The sequence below is a fragment of the Meles meles genome, chromosome 1 (genome assembly GCF_922984935.1).
Source record: "Meles meles chromosome 1, mMelMel3.1 paternal haplotype, whole genome shotgun sequence".
Classification (NCBI taxonomy): domain Eukaryota; kingdom Metazoa; phylum Chordata; class Mammalia; order Carnivora; family Mustelidae; genus Meles; species Meles meles.
This window is the reverse complement of record NC_060066.1, coordinates 144,061,579-144,086,287: the sequence shown is the minus strand read 5'-3', so window position 1 is coordinate 144,086,287 and position 24,709 is coordinate 144,061,579. Positions and strand designations below refer to the sequence as shown.

The 24,709-nt window shown below is 33.5% G+C and overlaps 1 protein-coding gene across 1 annotated transcript in view; it reads right to left on the bottom strand.

The window, feature by feature from the left end:
• The window catches only part of COL24A1 (collagen type XXIV alpha 1 chain), a 395,306-nt gene that overhangs the window by 288,566 nt on the left and 82,031 nt on the right, over positions 1-24,709 (bottom strand). The window contains exons 10-13 of the mRNA XM_045980771.1: positions 21,884-21,937; positions 20,673-20,717; positions 14,705-14,758; positions 11,877-11,921 (exon numbers count right to left, since the gene is read on the bottom strand). Of these exons, the coding sequence (XP_045836727.1) occupies positions 11,877-11,921; positions 14,705-14,758; positions 20,673-20,717; positions 21,884-21,937 (198 nt within the window). The remainder of the gene's footprint in view (positions 1-11,876; positions 11,922-14,704; positions 14,759-20,672; positions 20,718-21,883; positions 21,938-24,709) is intronic.

Here is a 24,709-nt window from a genome sequence, read left to right as displayed (position 1 = left end):
CTAAAATCCTTCTCTGAATATTTGCCACTATATCAACTTTAAAGCACACTTTTTAAAAGCTACTTTGCAAAATCATTTATAAGATTTATTATTAACATTTTAATAATATTCCTTTTTAAAATTTTTGTAAGACTAACAGAAATAAAAATATATTATTAGAGTCTTATATTCTATTTAGGCAAACCAGTTTTTAAATACATATTTAATAGATCACCAAAAATCACCAGTTCACTAGTACAAACATGAATGGGAAAAATTTAAAAGATAGTTTAGCAATGGAAAAAAAAGTATGATGTATCTAAGGCATAGTTAACTCATACTAGAAGCAGTTTTCCTTATTCTGTAATCAGAGGATAATGCAAAAACCATCTGTGTAGCCAAACATATTGTAGCCATACCCCCTTCAGAGTCAGTTGAAGTTCAGGCAGGCGTTTTGCTTTCATTGTCCTTGGAAGTCTAATTCTGTTGTCAACAAGCTCAAATATCTGCAATACATCATACTGTTTGGTATGAGCTAATAAGGGCATTTCAAAGTATTTATGATATACAGGTAATGGAACAAGTGGAGGAAAAAATTCTGTAAGAGACCTGAAACATAGGAGATGACTGATTTTTTGATAGATCATAAATAGGTTTTTCAGAAAGTTCAGCGAAACAATAAAGATGGGGGTACATATTGCATGATTCCATTAATGTGAAATGTCCAAAACAGGCAAATCCAGAGACACAGAAAACAGACTAGTGGCTGCCTAGGGCTGGTGCTGCAAGGAGAATGGGGCAGTGAGTGCTAATGGGTACAGGACTTTTTTTCTGGGTGAAGAAAATGTTCTAAAATTAGTGTGACAGCTACACAACTCTGTCAATATAATAAAATGTACACTAAATTATACATTTTTAAGGGTGAATTTTATGATATGTGAATTAGATCTCAACAGTTTTTCTTAGAAAATAAAGACACAATCAGTCTGAATAAGGAGCAGAGAGGGACTACTACAAACATCCTTGGGGATTCACTCAGGATGGCCTAGAAGATGTGCTGTTTGGGACTGAGTGGCCCCATCCTCATCCAGTAGAAGGATTTGCTTTCCAGTTCAGCTTTCCATAAAAACTAGGGATTTTTACTCCCTAGGAAGGGAAAGAGGAGAGAACTATGATGAATGCTTCACTTACGACAAAACCTGAACTAGCATAATAAATAATAAAATACTTATTAATTTCAATGTCCTATTCTTCTGGTAGTTCAACATTATAATAAATATTAGCTGTTCAACTTGACTTTGCCCCTGAAACAATTTAGTTAAACTGAGTAATATCTACTTTTAAATTTTTATGTACTATTTCTCCTCTCACTTTACTACCTGTTAAACATTTCATTTCATTCAATTCGCTAGTCTAGACAGATCATTTGTTTTATTATTTTTATCCTTTCTATATGCTGACCTTTGTGTCATCAGTTTCTTTTTTTTTAACTTTTTTTTTTTAAGATTTTATTTATTTGACAGAGATCGCAAGTAGGCAGAGAAGCAGGCAGAGAGAGAGGAAGAAGCAGGCTCCCCGCTGAGCAGAGAGCCCGATGTGGGGCTTGATCCCAGGACCCTGGGATCATGACCTGATCCGAAGGCAGAGGCTCCAACGCACTGAGCCACCCAGATGCCTCTGTCATCAATTTCTGATATAAATCCTCCTAAATCTAGACATACTTCCCTGTTTAATGAAACATAGCACAGTTCATGCCACACACACACACAAAAATCATTATATTTGGCTATATACTGAACATATATTTCTTTTAAAAAACATCATGCCAATGTTTTATGTTTTTGAATATGTCATGTGTTTGCTATTTGTCAGTTGTTATTTAATTTCTAGTAATCATATGCATAATTTTTTTTAATGGAGGAGAGTTTCTGTATTCCTTTAATTAGGAGCCTAAAGGTTCACGGCTACCAATCTCCATTGTCACAAACCAATCTTAAAAGAGTGGTTGTGAAACATGGAACAATAGTGATAAAACACTTTGCCTTTGAACTTAGTATACAAAAGATAGCTACTACAGTTTCTTTCTCCACTTGAAAGAATTTGTTATAAAATAAAATACCAAATTTTCTCTCACATTTATCTAGTGGATAATTATAACCATTAATTTAAATCAAATTGCACTTTCCTAGGAATACCTTTACACTACCAAAGGATTTAATAACTATTCTCTAGGATTATCATCCATAAGGAAGCTTGAGTTTTTTGCCTTTCTTGCCCCATTTGCCAACTGCATTAATGTAGTAACTGTCTACTAATGGGCAAGCCACAGTTGCACTGTTTCTTCTATGTTGTGCATAATTCTCTTTCTTATATTTTAATCGCTTTGATGGGTCATAAAATTTTATCAAGAATATGACACTCAGGATTTCATTCAATCTCTTCAAGTCATGAATAAGGTTCTTGTTCATTTTTACCGTTGGATCAGTATAATGGACAGACTTTAAGGTGACCTCCTGCTATTCTTGCTTTTGTGTGCTACCCAGCTGTGAGTATGAGTGGGACTATGATTTGCTTATTCTAAAAAACAGAATATAGCACAGGTGATGGGATGTCCCTGATACGATTATGTTATACTATATAAGACTTCATCTCCCATATGACAGGGAATTGTATGATCTCTAAGAACTGTGGACAATCCATGGGGCCTAAGGTGGTCTATAGCCAAGAGCCAGCAAAAAGCCCAGGGCGTTCAATTCTACACCCTTGAAGAAATGATGTCTTCGCACAACCTGAATGAAGCTGGCAGTGAACTCTTTCCAAGCCAAGCCTCCAGATGATTGTGCAGCCACCTGACACTTATTTGAATGCAGCCTTGAGACCCTGAGCAGAAGACCCTGTAAAGTAGTACTGGATTCCCAACCCAGGAAAACTGTGAGAAAATAAGTGGGTACTGTTGTAAGCCACTAAGTTTGTGGTATTTGTTACGCAGTGATAGAAAACTAATAAAACTGGTAATTAAATCTTTGAGTAGAGATTGTGTAAAGGCCTATTTGCAAATTTTACCAAGTGGTAATGTTTAATAAAAAACTACTTGCATTGTTTCCAGATTTTTAAAATTTAAATAGAACACCTCTCTGAAGACTTTCTATGGCTTTTTATTTTCTGTGGCAACTTATAATTACTATCAATATTAGTTAAATTAAAATGTTTTATTTACTTTAGATTTTAAAAATTTAATCTAATATTTTAAAGTTTCATCATTCTAGCATTTCATATTCATCTAATTGCTAATGCAAAATTCATGCTTCATGAATTTTGTGTTTATAGTTATAAAATGCAAATTTAGGAGTAACATAAATTGCTTAATAATGCAAAATATTTCAGTCTCTAGGTGCAGCTATTACAAAGACTACACTAATTCTATTAACTCTGAAACCATAAATCGTAACACAAAGAGAAGAAAGAGAACAGAAATCTGCATTATCAGGAAACAGTACTTCTTTATACAGAATTCTATTGCATTCATACTGAAAGAAGAATTAGATAAGTTAATTAATTAATCTTTGCTCTTACCTAAGTGCTTCTACTTCCTGCCCAAATCCTCACCACCATCTTGAACAATTTCGGTCTCTAATTTTGGCAGTTGTACCACCTACAAAGCTTCATGGCATTCAGACATTAGATTAAAGGCCACATATATGGAGAATTTCTCTGAGGCCTGAAGACATTAAATTGTGATAGTCAGCCTCAAAGGTGGACTCCCATGATTCTCACTTCCCAGCATTAATGATTTGTGTAGTCCCCTCCCATTTTCAATCATGGCTGGCCTATGTGACCAACAGAATATCGAAGTACCGTGGGACTAAGGAGGTTAGATCATAAAGGCATGACACCTATACCTTGTTCTCATGCACCACTTCATTCTAACCTGAAGACATTCTAACTGCCACATAAAGAAGTCGCTATGGAGAAGAAATGAGGTCTTCCAGAAACTAGCACCAAATTGGCTGGCCAGCAAGTGAGCTCCCTTAAAAGCAGATCCTCCAACCCCAGTCAAGCCTTCAGATGATAGTAGTCTTGACCAAAATCTTCACTGTAACCTCATGGGAAATGCTATGCTAGACCCACCCAAATAAAGCATTCCCAAATTCCCAACTCACAAAAACTCTGAAAAACAATATCTACTTATTGTTGTTTTAAGCCACTAACTTGGAGTTACTTGTTATATAGCAATAGATAATAATAGCAACAAAAGTGGTTGTCTAGGATTACAGGTCATATCATATCAATGCTAACTGCTGGATCCTGAGTGACAGGGACACTCATGTGTTTTGTTCTGTTTTATTTTTAATACATTTACTTTATTTATTTGTGATGCACATGGTCCTCAAAAGTATAGTGTCCAGATCAAGTTTCTCTTTTGCTTGGGTCTAACAATGGTACTGTTACTCAAACATGATAATTATCAAACACTAAGAGCTATTCTAGACTTGGTATGACTGAATATATGCATGGTATTAATATTGTAGAGGACAGATACTAAACTTGGTAGTTACATCTAAATATCTTGAAACATTAGAAAACTTATTGCATAGAGAGTCTAGTAAAATGATTATTTTCCTAGTTCTACAAAGAAATTAGAAAAATACTGCATATAAAATAATTAGGAAAGTATGAGGACCAAAATAACCATAAAATACTAATGACTACATTTATGGAATTTTAAAAAATAAAAGCAATGCAAAATTTTTCTGTTAAAGGCCACAGTTAACTATGAACATATTTTGCTCTTTTCAGAGAACAATGGTTTTGAAACAATGTATTCAATCTAAAGTAGAGACAAATAAGAATTATCATAAAATAATAATTTTTGTTGATAAATAAGCATTATCAACAAATACAGGATTTCAACTTTTTCTAAGACTAAGTAGTGAAAAGAGAAGATCAGAGTAACTTGTCTAGGATTAGAAACACTGTAATAAATCCTGGTAGTTGCTTCTACACCTTTTACACATGAATACATATTACCACGAAATTGTGATATTTTTAAATCCTTCAAAAATAAAGTACAATTACTATAGGAAAAGGCTAGAATGTCAAGTACTCTGTGAACATTCATTAGTCTCTTCCCATTTCTTTTCCTCACAGGTTGGGCAATTTGATCCATACGTCAAGGGTCAACTATTTTCCTGTTGGCTGAAACTAATTTTAAACTTAGGAATTTAAGGACTTCTAGCCCAATTCTTAGAGACTTAGCATCAAGTCAGGCTGACTGTTTACCTAGTTACAAACTGGGCCTCAGTTCTCAGATTCAAATTCCTGCTTTGGGGGCGCCTGGGTGGCGCAGTGGGTTAAAGCCTCTGCCTTCGGCTCAAGTCATGATCCCAGAGTCTTGGGATCAAGCCCCACATCGGGCTCTCTGCTCAGCAGGGAGCCTGCTTCCCTTCCTCTCTCTCTGCCTACTTGTGATCTCTGTTTGCCAAATAAATAAATAAGATCTTTAAAAAAGAAAAAAAAACAAAAACAACAACAAAAAACAAATTCCTGCTTTGTTCTTAAAGACTGGTTACCATTTTATGCTGCAGTTATGGGAATTGCAATCTGCCTTATTCTTGTATCCATGAAACAGTTTTGGTATACATGTTCTATCCCTTGATCATATGGGCTCCAACCTTATTCTTGCCATTTTCCCACATAGGGAACACAGTCCCTGAACTCAAGCCAAGTCTTATGGCCATATTTGCATTCACATTCCTGACTTTGATAACCTACAAGTCTCTGAAGTTTCTCTTATGTTATCTGCCCTGAAAGTAACTGCCTGCTTGAATTTCCACCTGTTAGTGTTATATCTCTATGAAATCATTCTCTGCCAGGACTTCCCCCAAATTATCAGCTGTAGTTCATTGGGTGTCTCTCTTCTCTATCTATCCCAACCTGGAAGGAGGTTTAATTCAAAGTCCTGGCCTCTTCCATGTGTCTTGTCGAGATGTAGGTAAGTGAAATATAGTCACTACAGACTACAACCAGTAAGTAAAAATCAGAAAATACATTTTTTTCTGAACGAGACAGAATACTTAAAAATTAATAACATTTTTTCAGAATGCTCTAGAAACAGTAGTACTTTCTCTATAATCAAATTAACTATGACCTTTTCTTTGAACAAAGAAAACACTCTCTAAATTCTTGATAAAATGTGTGTATCTGAGACACTATTGCATAACACGTATTTAAGACTGTCTTGGGCTAAGGATAGAAACTAATAACAGATGGCTAACAGAAGGATTTTATATTCTGAAATTCTAACACTGGAGTTAGAAGACAAAATACAGTTTACTTTAAATAGACTCTTCTAACAGAAAGATGTATGAGAAAAAGAGGAGACACTGCTTTCTATAGTTAGAAAAGTAAACATCTCTGAAGTCCAGGTGCCTTAAGGGTATTATTTTGTCTGCATTCCAAGGCTATGATATTTTTATTTGCATCGGAAGAAAACAAAGTATACTTCTTTGTCAATCTTTACTGTAATATGATTTGATTATTTATAATCTACTCCCATCAGGTCTAAAAAACTCCTTCAAAAACTCTCTATTTTGACAACGGTTTTCTAGGCGTTGTTGAGAGTAAATTCCAGCTCCCATTTCATGTTTATTTTTAATCCTGACAAGTCAGTTCTGGCATAAATATTTTAGATCTGTGGAGTCATATCAATTTGCATAACCAACTTAGTACAACAAAGGGAATACTGATTAAATCAATCGGGGACCATCTAAAATGCTTTTTTTCTTTAGGCAACTATAGAACTTCCTGACTGTGGCACTCCAGAATAAAGTCTGAAATCTTTGCATTAAAAAAAAAAGCTGCTTACAATTAGGTAATACATATCAAATCTGATGTTAACAAATATATATGAAACCTCTCCCTGCCTTCTCTCTCTCTCCTTTTTTTAATAGCATTCTTCTTTTCTATTATAAATCAGTGGATGACATATGCTTTTAAAGAATCTGGCTCATCAGTTATGTTCCAAGAGGTTTTTCAAATAAAGACATTAAAGTATATAAAATAGAATGGTAGTTCTATGGTATTTAAAAGAGTCCTGGCTAATAAAGATTGTCTACCACCTTGTTTTTATCCCTCAGAAAGAACTTGAGATAAATTCAAACTATATCTAGAGACAGCAAAAAGCATGAATGAATAGCACTTAGACCCTCATGGCTACCCTCTAATATTAACTGAGAGTAAGGAATTTGATGCAATTGTAATATGTAGGGAATGAAAGCGGGGAGGAAAGAAAGAGGTAAGAACTATAATATCTCGGGACGCCTGGGTGGCTCAGTGGATTAAGCCGCTGCCTTCGGCTCAGGTCATGATCTCAGGGTCCTGGGATCGAGCCCCGCATCGGGTTCTCTGCTCCGCAGGGAGCCTGTTTCCTCCTCTCTCTCTGCCTGCCTCTCTGCCTACTTGTGAGCTCTCTCTGTCAAATAAATAAATAAAATCTTTAAAAAAAAAAAAAAGAACTATAATATCTCACTACCCAAAAGCATGAGTACACAAGTATTGACTAATATATAACTTATTACATGAGGTCTTTAAAAATAATTGTAATGATTATTAGTAAATACCTTATCCTACAATCTTGAAATAAAAAATAGTTTATAGTTCAGAGAAGAAAAAAACTTCTCAAATGTCAACAACATAAGGCCAAGGGACATAAAAATTTGTTAATATAACTACTTTTATATCCTCTGATCCTAAAATACACCAAGTTTCCAACAAAACCAATTTTCTTACTTTTCCGGTTTGAAAAAGTAAAAACACATTGTGTTATAAATATCAAATCAATCTATAAACACTGAATAAATACAATATTTTATTTTGGGGAAAAGTTTCCTGGGAAGTAAGGTTTAAAATGAAATAATTTTAACCCAAACATTAAATTTAAAATAGCAGTATGAGGCTAAATACTAAATAACTCTTAAACAACCAAAATAATATGCTATTCTGAAATGTTTCCATTTTCAAAAGAGTTCATACAATACTTATACTATTTAAGAGAAGATATCCCTTTCTTGTAAGTCTATCATTTTATTTAAAAAATACACAAAAATCACTAAGGAAGTTGGTTCACAACAACTTAATTCCATGCTTAGTGTTTATTCACAAAAATAAGTGATGATTTGGCCAGCAGTAGGAATGTATGATTGATAGCAACAATTTTCAGGCCTAAGCTTAGCAATGTTATTAACTCACTGAACAATTTTGGACAAGATTTTTACTACTCCTCTATGTTTCTGTACTATATGGACATAGCATATGATGTCTATATATAAGGAAGAGACATATATACTAATATTTTTGTAAACTTCGTATCAAACACAGCTTTAGTACGCAGGTTAAAAACCAACTCAATAGTGCAGAGACTCATCTTGATTAATATTTGGAAAGGCTTGAACTTGGATTTTTGAGGTTTTTCTGTTTATTTTGACTGTCAAAGTGTTTTATATCATACATAATGCAAAAAGTGAAGTACTTTATTTTACCAGCTTCTGTCCTTAATTTCAGAGACTTAACAATAACAACAAAAAAAACCCCATGTAAAATATTACATAAAACTTAAGGAGTTATCTAAAAAGAATTACTAGTTTTCTATAAATTACATTATAAGAACTACTTCAAACTAAATCATAGTCTATGTTCTCAAGACTGTATACTTCTATCTACCTAAAATTTGAGGAAATGAGCTAATTTAACCTACAGAAAGAATAATCAGATTAATTAAAGGGGAGTGATGATTATAAGAAAGTACATCTCATGACTTTCGTACTAATGATAGTGAATGAAATAACATGGAATCGACATAGCAGCAGCCTAATAAAGCATGAACCCACACTTCTAAATGACTTCGAAGTCAGCTGAAAATTGGAAGTACCTGTCTCTGACATATGCGGAGACAAAAGTTTCTTAGATACAAGTACTTTTAGATTTCAGTATTTCCTCGGTTTCTGTTATATTCTTTCAGATACATAGATTTCCTTCCTCTTCTTTATGGTAGACTGGCATGCCTTAGTTCTGGCTCTGTATTTGAATATCTACATCATACATAATAATAAATACGAAACATAATTGAATAAGTTGCCCCCCAAAATGGTCAACTTTGTATTCCACACACCTAATATTTTCTATTTGATGAGGATACCTCATTAAAGATATTTTCCTTTTACTGTTATTAAAACAGTAAATAGTAATCATTCTTCTCCTGGAATTTTAATCATCTAAATTGAAATATAAGTGTCCCATAATGTATAATATCCCATGCTAGCACTTTTGCCCTAACTTCATGTCAAAGCTATTTGAAGATGACTTTACTTATAATTAACAGAACACAGAGGAACATTTATACATAAGAAACTATTCTAAGAACAGTGTCTGAGGTCAGCCTTGGCTTATTGACTTGTGGCTGTAACCGTATCTAACTTTAAGTACTGTGATTTCCACATAAACATGGCCAAATCATTTTGTGGTTAAAAACAAAAGTACATATAGCATACATGACATATTACAGTACCAGACAGAATTTCTACTATAAACACTATTTAGGAAAAATGAGATACATATGTTTTTCAAATATAATTTTCCTAAGGATCTAAATCTGTGAGAAGGGCATATGTTTTTAAAGCAATAAAACTTTACAAATTTTGTAATGTAAAGAACAGTGTAATCAACCCAGTAATCATTCATTCATGTTTTTCTACAGCTTTCTTGAACTCCTCTTTTGAATTCAATAGCATCTGTTGGATAATTTTATAATTCTCTGGGGAGTAAAAAACTAGATGTTATCTGTAAATTTCCATGGATAATTGGAGTTCATGATGGAGCAGGAAACTGGAAATTACCTATACATTTCCAAGATAAAGTTAATATCTATATAAAAACAGCCATACCTATATGGCTACATAAGTGATAGCTGTGTAGCTATGTAAGTGATATATCACGGGAGCTTTGGGAAAATACTCTATTTTTTCAACAATGCCTAAGATTCCACCATTGCAGATTATTTATTTTTGTCTTAAACTACACTTAAAATATAATTACTACTGGGTAACGTAACAGTTGAAATTACTACTGGGTAACGTAACAGTTGAAGCATTAGAAATAATTTATATAATACCATAAGTAACTTTATTCATTCTTTTACTGATGTCATACTTTGAAAGGAGGAGGACTGGGGGAAAAAAGACAAAGAATGGAGAAGATAAAAATAAAGAAGATAAATTTCACCTATTGTCAATTTTGAGACAACCCACATCTGCATATTTAGATTAAATATTTGTATATGGTAATAAGAGAGGCATTTTTGTTGGGATATGTGTATGAGGGCTTAAGCAAAAGGAAGTAAGATAACATTTTGCAGCATAAGGCAGTGTAATTAAATGAGATGGCATACAAAATATTTATCAGAGTGCTTAAGAATTAAAAATGCAGATGGTGATGGTGGCAGTTTCTGTGGTTAGAAATGCTAGAAGATTAGCTTTAAAGTTGAATATAAATGTAAGAAAACAAAATGGTTGGCTTATTTTTAATTTCCTGACAGTTTGGTAAGTTTATATTAGTAAACTGAATTTTTTTTTTTTTTTTTTTAGATTTTATTTATTTTTATTTAACAGACAGAGGTCACAAGTAGGCAGAAAGGCAGAGAGAGAGGAGGCAGGGTCCCTGCTGAGCAGAGAGCCCAATGCGGGGCTGAATCCCAGGACCCTGGGTCCATGACCTGAGCTGAAGGCAGAGGCTTTAACCCACTGAGCCACCCAGGTGCCCCAGTAAACTGAAATTTTTAAAGTGAAACTTAGAAATAATTTTATCATATTTTGGCCAAATGTCACGAAAACATTAATCATGCTCTTGTAAGCTGTGTGAGTAGCAGAGAGCACAAATACTGAGAGAGTAAAAAAAGACTCCTGAATTTATATTCAGAGGAGCCGAGATCAATTCTTGATTTAACCACCATTTTCTATGGGATTCTGAGCAAATCTCTAAACATGACTGAGCCTCATTCTCCCCCACCTATATAATGGTGACATTCTTACCTATTCTAATCTACCTTCAAGAAATCCTGCAAAGCACAAGAATAAAAAGCTTTAAAAGGATATGAATATTCTGGTGAGGTTTGAAACCTTTTATAATTATCATCAAGGTTTTACTTACATACACCAAAATTTTAGAAAAGCTGATATGAAAAACTCAATTTCCTTCTCATAGACTAGAAAACCGTGTAAGCACAAAAAGTGTTATCCTAATAAAGACCTGTGGATCGCTGTCAGAACAACACAAGTGACATGGAGGTGGCTAGGGTTATGTGAGGAGAACATGAGGATGCTCCCCTGAACCACAGTTTTCTCATTTGTTGAATGATGGGGGTATTGGATGATGTCAAAATTTCCTCTCATCTCTGAAAGTATTATTTTATCTGGCAAAATTCACTTCCTTTCATCTTCTTAAACCTGAAAATAGAAGAAGCTGTAGGGAACTAGTCTCTGAGCTAAGACCTGAAGCAGGAATTTTGAAATCGTGTAAAACATGAGGGTGAATAGTGCTATCATTAGTGTTTTAAACTGTTTATGTATTTTCTGTGACATTTTAGTTCCTTGTCATAGGGATAAAGGTCCTTTCTACTGGTCTATTAAATGGGTTAGGAACATTAAATTTCATTATTTTTTAATCTAAAATTTCCTTCAAAATCTCAGGTATTATTTGATAGACAAGGTAGCAAAAATGAAATTCTGTTGAATGAGATAGTTGTGGACAACAAGGACAACTACAGTTCTATTTGTAAAGGTGAGAAATATCCACATAATTAGATTATATTTCTCTGAACTGAACCTCAGAAAACAAAGTTGAATTACCTGTCTTCCCTTAAGACCCCTCTTTCCCCGGAGACCAGGAACACCCTAGAATATATAAAAGTAAAAAATCAACATTTGTTGAATAAATGAATGAGTTAGATGTTATAGACCTTTTTTTCCTTCTCAAACATCAATTAACGAAGTATGATGAAGAGAAAAATGAATTGTTCTTTAAACTAGTATAACATTCAGAAAAGCTTCAATATACTAATTTAACTAAAGTGTCTCCTTTTCTTCATAACAGCAACCTGAATTTTTTCTGGAACACATCCTATCTGTACTTCTAAATGGGATCCTGACATTTCTCTGGTGATAGTTATTTGTCCAGAAGTAGGCACACAACCAAAGTTGACACAACCAGAAAAACAGGAAGTTCTTACTTTTGCAAAATCTAAGGGACAATCACCTCATCTGTTTTCCTATCTCTCTGGCTGGGCATAAACGAAAGCACGTTTAGCCCTCACACTGGCAATTCTGCAACTGTATGGGAAACCTGCTTTTGTCAAGCCAACATTGGGCAAGGCAAGGCAGAGAGAAGGTATCACTGTGCTCAAGATCATATTGTGCCTAGATCCAGCCTAACCTATAGATTTCTGGTCCTACAGGAAGCAGTGGGGCATAATATTTAAACACTTGAGCTTTGGAGCTGAACATCTGCGTTCAAATCCTGGCTCTGCTCTTATTACATGTATATAGTCTTAGACAAGTCTTTCTCTCTGTATGCCTCCATTTTTTCATCTGTAATGAGAATAATAATAATAGTACCTATCTCACTGGGTTTTGTGAACATTAAAGGAGTTAATTCATATAAAATATTTGCACAGTGCATGCATATATAACAATTCAGTAAACTGTTTGCTATTATCATTGCCATCATTATTAAAAATTTCCTCATTTTTAAGCCAGTTTGAGTTGGGGTTTTCTGTTACTTACAGTACAAAATATTTCAGTGATAGAATCACACTGAGACTTAGAATCACTCAGAAGCCTTAAAGACTAAGAAATCTGCCAGATCTATATAGCTTGGGATTGAGAGTATATACAGATAAGTTAGAAGATGCCATTAGTTGAAGTAATCCATATGCTTTCAATTAAACAGTGTTTGATAAATACTTATCTAATGTCTTATCAAAAGAGTATGTATGCGTGAGCAATAGGAATCATTTCATTAAGACTTTATACATCTTTATGTAATATAGAAAACCTTTTTTCAAAAAATAAGGTAATTAATTTTTATAACTTTAGTAGCTCCACTAAATCTCAGCAGGGAACCTAAGGATATTACAGATAAAATTATATAAGCACTTTGTCATATATTTACACATATGTATATTACTGACTCCCAGGAAGGAATTTTTCTATTTTTTTTCCAGGAGTGATTAGCATTATACTCTCTTTGTTCTTCTCTATGCTTCTTATCTCTTCTCTGCATGTATACATTTTATAACATAATAAAAATACCCAGTTAGCTCTATTATTCACAGTTTTAATCAAAAATTTGAAGTAGCCAAATAATATTAGGACATGTTACCCATGACAGCCAAAATATCACAAAATGGTCTTACATTTATGATTTGAGACAGGTCTTTATATTTTCACTTAGACTGGTCAAAACTAATGATCATGATTACAGGCATGTATCTAATGATAGTCAGTGATGGGATCCTTAAATCCAAGATGATAACATTTTCAAGGACATATAATTTTGCTTTATTTATTACATCATTAACTAGAAATAAGGTCAGGAAAGTACTATGTCATGAGCAGCAGAGTAATAACAATGTAAATTGTATATATTCCTTTTGTCAATGAGAAGCAGTGCAATTCTTTGCTTGACAGATTGGGAACATGATCTGTAAGTGTGCTGTGTCACATGGCAATTAAGTAGCTTAGTTGTGGGATCACACTGAAGATATTTCTGCAAGTGAAAGAAATGACTTTTATATTCAACAAAGGAAAATCTTCACCTCATCTCATCAAAGAAGACTGGACATTTTGATTGTCAGTAGAGCACATTTAAACTTTGAATATTTCTTCTCTGTCAGGAAATTCACAAGTGATTACAAGGAAAATGTGATATAATTCACTCACACTATGCATTTGAAAAATTCACCCAGCAAAGAGAATAATCTGATTTACTTTCACTTGCAAAAATCAGTTTCCAGAAATGAAAATTCTGGTTTGAATAGCATACCTACAGTAATAGTGTTAAATGCTAAATTCTGAATATGACTATTTTCAAACCTAATATTGTTTGATTCTATTTTTTCATTGAATACTGGCAGTAAAATGAAGGAATACAAATAGAAACCAATGAATTGCATACAACACTGAAAATCAGACATGATGAAGTTGGAATGCCAGAACTCTGTACCTAATTTGATTAACTGCTTTAACATAACAACCATTTTGCAAAGATCCTGTCTTTACTCAAAAGTACCTTTCTCATACCTACATTTATGAACTACCTTCTGTTATTAAATTAAACAAAAAATATATCTTCTGCGGGTGAATTAATTACTGTGTGTTATACTGTAAAATTTAAGACCTGTCAAGAGTTTATGCTTAAAGATTAATGAATTATAAGATATAATTTTGTTATTTTAATATTTCAGTTTTTTAAAAATTAAATTTAAAATAGCTAACTGTATACATTTGTATCATCTTAATTCCTTAAAATAAAATTCAGTAAAATTCCATAGAGTTTAATTATATTTCTGGTAGGTGATTTTTCTTAAAGCTGGCTTGCTTTACTCTGTAAGATGACCTGTCTAATACTATCATTAGCATATCACTTTAGAAATAATATTTGAAGGAAATGGACTTACTCTTTCTCCTTCAGGTCCTAGTTGTCCTACTTCTCCAGGAGAGCCAATGAAACCCTTAAAGTAAGCACATAATCTTTATATTATTTCATTTGAATACTTACTCTGCAAGTAATTCCAAGTAGAGATTATAATTTTTTTCATAATAATATGAAACATTAAAGCTTAACAGAATAAATAACTTCTTCTTGCTTTATCACCTTCCTTCCAGAAATTACACATCAATCTTTTCATTTAAAAAAAAAAAAAGTAGGGACCATAACTTAAGACAGTGACCCATGAAAATCAAGACCAAATCCTTTTCTTTGTTGAATTTTATAGTGGAAAGAAAATATATAATTAACTAAGATATAAGGCAGAATGGAAGTATCAAAAGATACTTAGTACAGAGGAAGAGGAAATTCATTCCAACGTGGCAGGAGGTAAAGGCAATAAAAAAAGACTTAATAAGAGACTGGCACTTGAGATAGGCATATAGAGTAGGTAGAGTCCTCCAAGCAGAGGATGGAGAAAGGAAACTCCAGGGGTGCCTGGGCGGCTCAGTCAGCTCAGGTCAGGATCCCAGAGTCCTGGGATGGAGACCCGCATTGCAGCCTGCATCTCTCTTCTCCCAGTCCCCCTGCTTGTGTTCCCTCTCTTGCTGTGTCTCTCTGTCAAATAAGTAAATAAAATCTTTAAAAAAGAGAGAGAGAGAGAGAGAAAAGGAAACTCCAAGCAGAACAGTTATAGGAATTGGAAAAAGAGAACTTCACAAAGTGTTTGTAAATGGTAATAAATGGTAACAGATAACATTATACCCGTAAATGCTTTGGAGAAGAGCAAAGATGCATTGTATCCTAAAGAAGATTCCAACTGGCCTGACAACAGGGGGTAAATAACAATGCAACTGTACTTAATGTTAGGATAAAGTTACATCTCTGTGGCAAATAATAATATCTTCATCAATTTAAAAGAAAGTGTATGATAGTTTGGACACTAGGTTAAGGAGACCTTTAAATTTCAAGATAAGAATTTTAGACTTTATGTTTTAGACAACTGAAAGCTCCTGCCTTGAGGGAATGTCATAGTGCCTTGAGGTTAATTTGTCTTTCCCAAATATTAATCTGTTGACATATAGATATAGATATACATCTGAGATATAGAATACATCTGATATAGATATAGATATAGAATACATCTGAGACAAGAATATATAGATATAGATATAGAACACATCTGAGATATAGATCTATGATATCTAAGATATCTATCTATGATTATAGATATTATGAGATATAGAATACATCTGAGACAAGAAACAATGAATGTAAGAAAACCTGTTAGAAGGTTCTTTTGATGGTCCAAATTTGAAGTAATATGAGCCTAGATCACTGATTCAAAAACCATTACTTAAGTGCCCACTATGTAGAACACCATTAAAAAAAGAAGAAGAAGAAAGAAAGAAATTTTGCCATTTGCAATGATGTGGACAGAATTAGAGGGTGTTATGCTAAGTAAAATAAGTCAGAGAAAGATAATTATCATATGATTTCACTCATATGTGTAATTTAAGGAAAAAAAACAGAGGATCATAAGGGAAGGGAGGAAAAAATAAAACAAGATGTAATCAGAGAGGGAGAAAACCATGAGACTCCTAATCATAGGAAACAAACAGGGTTGCTGGAAGAGAGGTGGATGGGGATAGGGTAACTGGGTGATGGACATTAAGGAGGCCATGTGATGTAATGAGCATGGGGCATTAAATAAGCTGATGAATCACTGGACTCTACCTCCGAAACTAATAATACACTAAATGTTAATTAATTGAATTTAAATTTAAAAAAGAAAGAAAAATAAAAATAAAGAAAATCCATTCATATATATAAAAGAAAAACTGTAAGCAAATCCAAAGAAAATTACTAAAACAGCGTTGGTCCAGGATACCCCAGTTCGAACTGTCAATGCAACACTGCCAAGCACTTTCAACTGACTTACACATCATCAGAATAGATGTTTTTTTGTTTTGTTTTGTTTTTTAAGTAGGCTCCACACCCACTGCAAAGCCCAGTATGGGGCTCGAACTCATAACCTTGAAATCAAGACAGAAAGTAGAATGGTTGCATAAAGTTGGGAGGAACTGAGAATGAGGAGTTACTTTTTAAAGGGTATGGAGTTTCAGTCTGGGAAGATGGAAAGTTCTAGATGTGAATGGTAGTGATAGCTGTACAACAATGTGAATGTACTTCATGCCTCCTGCTATGGACTGAATTAATATGTTGAACAAGTCCCCAGTGTGTCAGTATTCGAGGTGGGCCCTTTGGGAAGTAGTTAGGTCTTGAGAGTAGAGCCCTCATGAATGGGATTAGAGGTGACTGCTATTTCAGCTATGTGAAGATACAGTAGGAAGGCAACTGTCTACAGCCCATGAAGTGGGCCATCATCAGATACAGGATCTGCTGGTGCCTTGATCTTGAACTTCTCAGACTCCAGAACTGTGAGACACAAAATTTGTCATTTAAACCGTCCAGTCTATAGTATTTCTATACAGCAGCCCAGACTAAGACCCTTAAACTGTACTCTTCAAAATGGATAAAATGGAAATTTTTATGTTATGTAGATTTTACATTTTTTTTTCTTAAGTAAATATCTCAGGAATCATTTCTGTTTTGCCTGGAATAAGAACCTTGGGAGGGATTTAATCTCTGAGTGAAAGCTAGTTGGGTGTTGCCTTGGTGAGAGCAGCACTTTCCTTTGACAAAGAAAAATACCTTTAAAATTCCCTACGTTCCACAGTTTGTATGAACAAGGAAAAAATTTTTAAAAAGAGAAAACTAGTTTCCTTCTACTTAAATAGTAAGTAAAGCATTATAATTTGTTTGCTTAAAAGCCAAGCATGTGGAGGATGTGAAAAGTTTCTTGTAAAATGAAGCATCCAAAAACATATCAAAACATTTAGGATTATGATGACAAGGTATATGTATTTTCAGAATCACCAGCTACAGTTAGCCTCAAGTTTAAAAAGCCTTAACTTTTGTTTTGCTTGTTTGTTTTGTATATGTTTTGTAGAACATATACAACTGAATTTTTGCTTATAAATAAAAAGAATAGACAGCCTAACTGGCACACACTTATCGCTGCACTCATCAGCTGAGACCTCAAAAGAAAGACCTCTACTCAACATAGCCTGACTAGGGTGCAAAGACATTTTACAATTAAAGATTTTAATGAGTGATCACACAAGTGTTTCATAAAGGTTTCTTAATAATTATTATGCTCATGCTAACAGAAATAAAAAGCCAGCAGCACCCACTACGAAATCACATGGGGTTGTGGTCATTCTCAGGCACTACCCCTAAACTAGAGTTTAATGTGTAATGAAACAAGAACAATAAAAAAATAATAACATATATGCTTTTTAATTTTAGACTGAAGGTTGTATATCCAGTTAGATGCAATTTTGTGTCATCAGTAGGGCCACTAAAAAGTCAGAAGAGGCCCTACACACTTCTACTTTTTGAGGCACTGAGCATATAATTACACAAAGAAATGCCAAAAGAGGGTTACAAAATATACATTTAACATAAAAGTAATATCGGAGGACCTAGGTGGTTCAGTCAGTTAAGCATTTACCTATGGCTCAGGTCATGATCCTGGGGTCCTGGGATCAAGCCCCACCTCCAGCTCCGTTTTCAGCGAAAAGTCTGCTTCTACTTCTCCTTTTGCACCCCCCCACCCTCACTCATGCTTGAACTTTCTCTTTCTGTCTCAAATAAATAAAATCTTAAGAAAAAAAAATGCACATAGAAGTAATAACACCAAAAAATGGAATCAAATAATGTTGCCAGTCAAAAGATCATTTACCAACATGATTTATAAAAATATTAATTTACAGTGGATAGCATATGGGACACAAATCAAATGAAAAACATCTTATAATCCTGTCAGTGTTTTTTTGTAATTTTTATCTTTTTAATCAAATGTGGATTTGAAGTTAACGTTAAAAGTTAACTTCAAAAATAGCCACCTGGGTGGCTCAGTGCCTTCAGCTCAGGTCATGATCTCAGAGGGATGGAGCCCCGCATCAGGCTCTCTGCTCAGCAGGGAGCCTACTCCCCCCACCCCCGCCCTCTGCCTGCCTCTCTGCCTACTTGTGATCTCTCTCTCTGTCAAAGAAAAAAAAAAAACAACTTAAAAAAAAGTCTACATTTGAGACCCTCTGTGAATGTGAAGACTATAGAACTGGCCTTCCTGAATCCCCCTCTATTCCCAAAGGAAAATTAAAGAATTAAATCAATTGAATCAATCAGAAAATAAATTATATTTGTTATTTTTTAACTGCTTTTATGAAGCTGGCTGTCAAAATCTAAAAACACATCCTAAAAACGGTTACAACCCAGACAATGGTTTCTATACAAGTGAGGAAAAAAGCAACAAAAGGATGTATAATGCAGTACATAAGGTTATACAATATAATGGTATAAAAAAGAACTTAGAAAAGTTCTGGGAATCACTGAAGCAAGATGAGAAAATACAGTAAGGGAAAACTGCATGGTACCAAATAACATGTCTTGGATTTCTGAGTTCATGCACAGAAAAGACTCCAAAATTCCAATAAAATGATAAAGTTTTCATAGAAAATGGATTGTCTATGCTAGACACTATGGTTTAAGAATGTTAAGCTCTGGAAGATATTGTAACTACCTTAAAGGTAAGTTTCGCTGCCACTATCTAATAAGATTTTTTAAATGAAGGGGAAAAAAGCAGGCCTGTCTAACTCCAAAGCCCAGGTTCTTGACCACTATTATCTACTTCCCAGATCCAAGTAAATATGTGCTTTTGGTACAGTTTCTAATAAAAAAAAAAATACATGACTTTTTCCCACTATATTCTTACTTAATAGAAGGGTAGAGACAGTATAGGATAGAGGAAAGAGTACATAACTAGAGGTGAGAAGATTTTGGTTCTTTGGCCAGATAGGACTTTGCCAACTTGTGTAAATTCCTTGGCTTGCTATTTTCTCATCTGTAAAATTACTTCACAGGATTGATAGCAAAATAAAAAAGAAAATACATATGAAAGTATCACTTAGAAATTTTAAAAATCTAAGGCATCGTTATAGCACATACTGTTTAAATACTTTATGCTTTATTTGAAAAAGGTATTTCATTTTTTATTTATCTGTATTTTTTAAGAGAGAGAGAGGGATGGGGCAGAGGGAGAGGAAGAGAAAGAATCTTCAGCAGGCTCCATCTCACCACCCTGAGATCATGACCTAAGCTGAAATCAAGAATCAGATATTTAACCAACTGAGCCTCCTAGGCGCCCCTAAAAAAGGATTTTAGATAATATAAGGCATAGATGTAGATTCTGGAGATAACTTGCTATTAGAAGTAGAGCATTTTAAAAACAAAAATTCCAGTTTACTTTTTCTAATTTTTTCTAGACTACCTTTGATTTTAATTTGTAGCACACTACATAAGATATCACAGGAATTTTTTTCACCCCCTTAATGATTAAAAGTGACTAAACTCTTTAGTGGTTTAAAGTGCAATGGTATATTCTTGATATGATAAGCTTATTTCCTTCTTTGTAGATAAAATCTTTTTTACTCCATATAGTTTTTATATCATATTATCTCAGCCTTGAAATTAATATGATTTTTGCCTCATGTTTTTTATAATGATTTCTTATGTCTATATATGTTCATACATAAATTATACTACCAATGTTGATAGAATCCATTCTAACATAACAGACATTATGCTAGCAGCCAGAAAGTAATAGAAAAGAATGAGGTAAAACCTACTGCTATAAGACTGCTTTCTGTGGCCGTTAACAGTGAATGTATCTATTAAACAAATGTATTTCTTTTCAGGCTAACGTGGCATTACATTCAAACTTCCTATGGAAGTATGAAAATGATATCTATTTTACATTCTGCATTTGACTTTTATGCAAGCATACTTACAAAATGATAAAAATGCTTACTTACTCGTACACCTTTACGGCCTGGGTTACCTTCTGGTCCAGCTAAACCCTAGTGTGAACAAAAAACATCATTATCATACTACAGTATTCTGAAAGCACTGTTGATAAATAAAATAAAATAGGCATATAAAGAGGTGTCATTGTCACAAGTATAAAATTCAAAGCTAAGTATAATTAAGATTATATAAGTTCAAGGATTTTTTAGAATTTCAGAATCAAAAGAGGTATTATATATAATCTATGCAAAAATGTGTTTTAGATATCTAAGCAAAGTAAATTAACACACATTATAAGATACAAAAAATAAATCTTAATCTATTTCTCATTGGAAAACCATGTTCTTTTAAAATACTTCTAACTCATCTAAAATATATTCCCATAATTTAAAAAAATCAACACATTTTTAATTTCAGATCAATGTCCATATGCTTGTATTTATATATGTTTCAGACAACACAAATTATCACTTGGTGGTAAGATTCTAATACACATTATTCTTCAAGAATTTTTAAAGACCTAAAATATGGAATTTTGTTACTTTTTTTGGCATTTTCATTTCCCTCATCCTTGAGAATTAAAAAGATATTATAACTGTAGTTTTCTAGTATACTAAATGAGTAATTAATTTCAAGAGTAAGTCTTCAAGTCACGAAAACCTCAGAAAGAAAATTTGTCCTATTGTTAGCCTATATGGAATAGATAAAGTTATAAATGAGAGGAAAATAAATACGAAATGTTTAGAATGAATTTTCAAAACTGTATAGAAAGACTTGAATTCGTTTCAGATAAAAGTATTCGGTAGTGGTATACATTGCCAAACTGTGCCTCACATTTTTATAACTCTATTAAAAAATAATGCTTGTTATACAGTCTTAACTTTTACCATTACTTAATTACAGTGAGTGGTAGTATTGTAAAATTAGTAGCGGAATTGTTTTAAAATCTTATTAGACCCTTGGGCATTTTAATTTTGAAGTTTCCACTGTATCACATCATACGTATTTAAAAACCCCACTCCCATTTTAACCAAAAGTTTCTACAGTAACATTTTTTAAGGATTTTTATAATTTTAATTTTGAAATTATTTGCCATGAGTAATTCATTTTTTAATAGAAATAAAATAATTATTATTTGAACATTAGCCTTGAAAATCAGAGCATACAATGCATTAATGAAAAAGAACATAAAGGAGAAGTATAAATATAGTTACCTCACCTGCCTACCAGGGTAACCACGTGCACCAATATTACCAGTGAATCCTGGAATTCCCTGAAATAAAAAATAAAATAAATAAAACAATACAACAAATCCAAAAGAAGTCCAAGGAAAGAAATTTGACACAACTATAATACACAAATTTATAAAGAAATTTTTCCCTACAAAAGTACTAAGGGGACTGCACATTGTTTCTCTGACTGTTTTCACCTATTTCAAAAAGAAATGAGCCAAAATTATTAAATAAAAAAATAAAACTGTCAGATTAGGGGCTCTAAATGAGACACTGACTATTAATAATGGTAAAATCTAGGATGGAAAAATCCAGCACTACATAAAGAAGATATTTATTCTAGAAAAAGAGTGGGTACATTTCTTAACAGGAATTATCTTTTTATATTGAATTTCTTCTTATTTCAATCATCTTGCAACTCTCCTTAACTGTCTAAGCATGACCCCCAGAAGATTAAAAGGGGCAGGGAACCTCAGAACCAACCTCTTCTTCCTTCCTAAAGTAAACTCATTCTTACAGCAAGTCTGATTAAGAAACGGATATTGAGTGATAAGTACCTTTATCATGACACAGATCTATCTAAAAATTCAAACTAACTTTGGGTGGTAAACCCATTTTAAATTGGCAAATTTATATCTTTAATTTTAAAACAAGGTTTGCTGAAGAACGGAGACTCAAAGGCATAAGAAAGAAAACTTGCTATACAACTAGGGGGTTAAGTGAGAAGAAATACTTCCAGTTTGTTTTTACTTTCCTTCATTGAAAAATTATTCATTCATTCATTAGATTATCCAGAGTTTAAGTCTATTAAATAATTCTTGAACCAAGGAAATGCCAGAAGAATGTATGCTGAACGGCCTTTACTGAAACTCAGATGGTGACAGCACAGGAAAATTTCATGGATTACTTATTTATTATGTAAAATTCATTTCCTTCTTATTGTTTGTGAGAGAGAAAATACACTAGCCCTTTTCCCTTTTGCTCTGAAACACACAGAGAGTGTTACCTTCAGTTTAAGTACAGAAATACTATTAAATTCCTAAATATTTGGAAAATCTGTAGAAAGAACAGACAAAGGAAAAGCAATTGGAGGATCATAGATGAACATTTTTGCCCTCCCATTTTATTAGACCTGTAGGCTCCTAATATATCTTTATCTCCACTTCTCTCAGACTCTCTCTCAATTTTGTTTTCTCATCTCTCCCTCCTTTCCTACTTCCTCCAATAATTATCATTTACTGATCTCTTTTTATGTGCTACTCACTATGCTAAGCACATTACATTAACTTTACGTCTACAAGACAGACACTATTTTCTCTATTCTACATTTGAAGAATGTAAGATACAGGGAAGTTATGAAACTTGCCCAAGATGCCACAGTGAGTAAGTAGCAGAGCCTGGATATGAACTCAGAACTCAGACAATCTGAAGAAAGTACACATACATACACATACATATACCCTATATACATACAGACATTCATCTATCTATCTATATATGTAGATGAGTGTGTGCATATATGTAAACATATATATATATATGACAATGGACAATTTAACAGAATGTAAATAAAACAGTGGCTTTCTGAGAACAGAATAAAATTCTTATCTACATATGGAGAGATTTATCCCACTGAATTTCAGAAACCGTATTTCTATATTAAATATTATCTTATTAAAATAATGTATAATATGTAATATTATATTCCATAACATTCATTTAGCTCCTGTCATATGCCAGGCACTATTTCAAGTATTTTATAAGTATTATCTTATTTAAATCTGCCTAAACCCTATAAGGTAGGTATCATTATCCCTATTTTACAGATTAAAAACATGAGACATACAGTGTCTGTCACCAGCGGAAAGTCACTCAGCTAGTATGTGGGAAGCCAGGATTTGAATCAGCATGTCTTAATCCAGAGAACACCATCCAAGGCTGCTTCTCTACTGTAATTTTGAAGTGTACATAACTTCCAATAGTACTCTAGGGAAAGCCCTCTAATTATGAGATTTGCTCCAATCTATTTACAACAGCTTCCTTTATGCCTCATCCAATTCTAAAATACACAGGACTATATCCAGACATTTACAAAACCTTATATTTGGGTATGCCAATAGAAAGCAGTGAAACCAATTAAAAGGGCTGTTTTTGTTCTGTAGGTCACTGTCTGGCTAAGGCCAACCACCATCCCTTTCATTCTTCCCCTAGCCAAATTAGAGTAATTGAGCTCTATTAAAAAGCAATCTGTTTTAAGACATAAAGGAAATCTCATTTTGAATGGATTTTCATGGACGGTATTAGGGCAACATGTAGAGATCTAACACATTCCAGCTGCAAAGAGAAATACACAAAAGAATTCCGGGGGATGGCTAAATTCTGCTCTCCTGGAATGGCAGTAAACAAAGTAAACAAGTAAGCCTTCAGCAGTCTTCTATGGCATAAACATGTCTAAGCCAACCACACCCTAAAATCACTGTGACAACCACAGAAGCTCAAAAGAAACTCAAAGCAAATGCTACAACTTAAAATTCACTATGCACTCCAAAATGGTTAAAAACAAAAAAGTTGGCCCACTTAAATCTATAGATTGAATGGAGCAATTTAGACAAAAAGATCTATCTCTAGACCCTGGAGAAATAGGAATAGGAAACCTGCCCCAATCCTACTCTTAACACCAAGCATTAAAAGCACACGCTCTGAGACAATCAGACTTCACTGAGAATCCCAGCACTGCTACCAAGTAGAATTAGTAAAGTAGAATAAAAATATAATATAATATATCACTTTACCTGCCGTTTCTAGTAATTAGT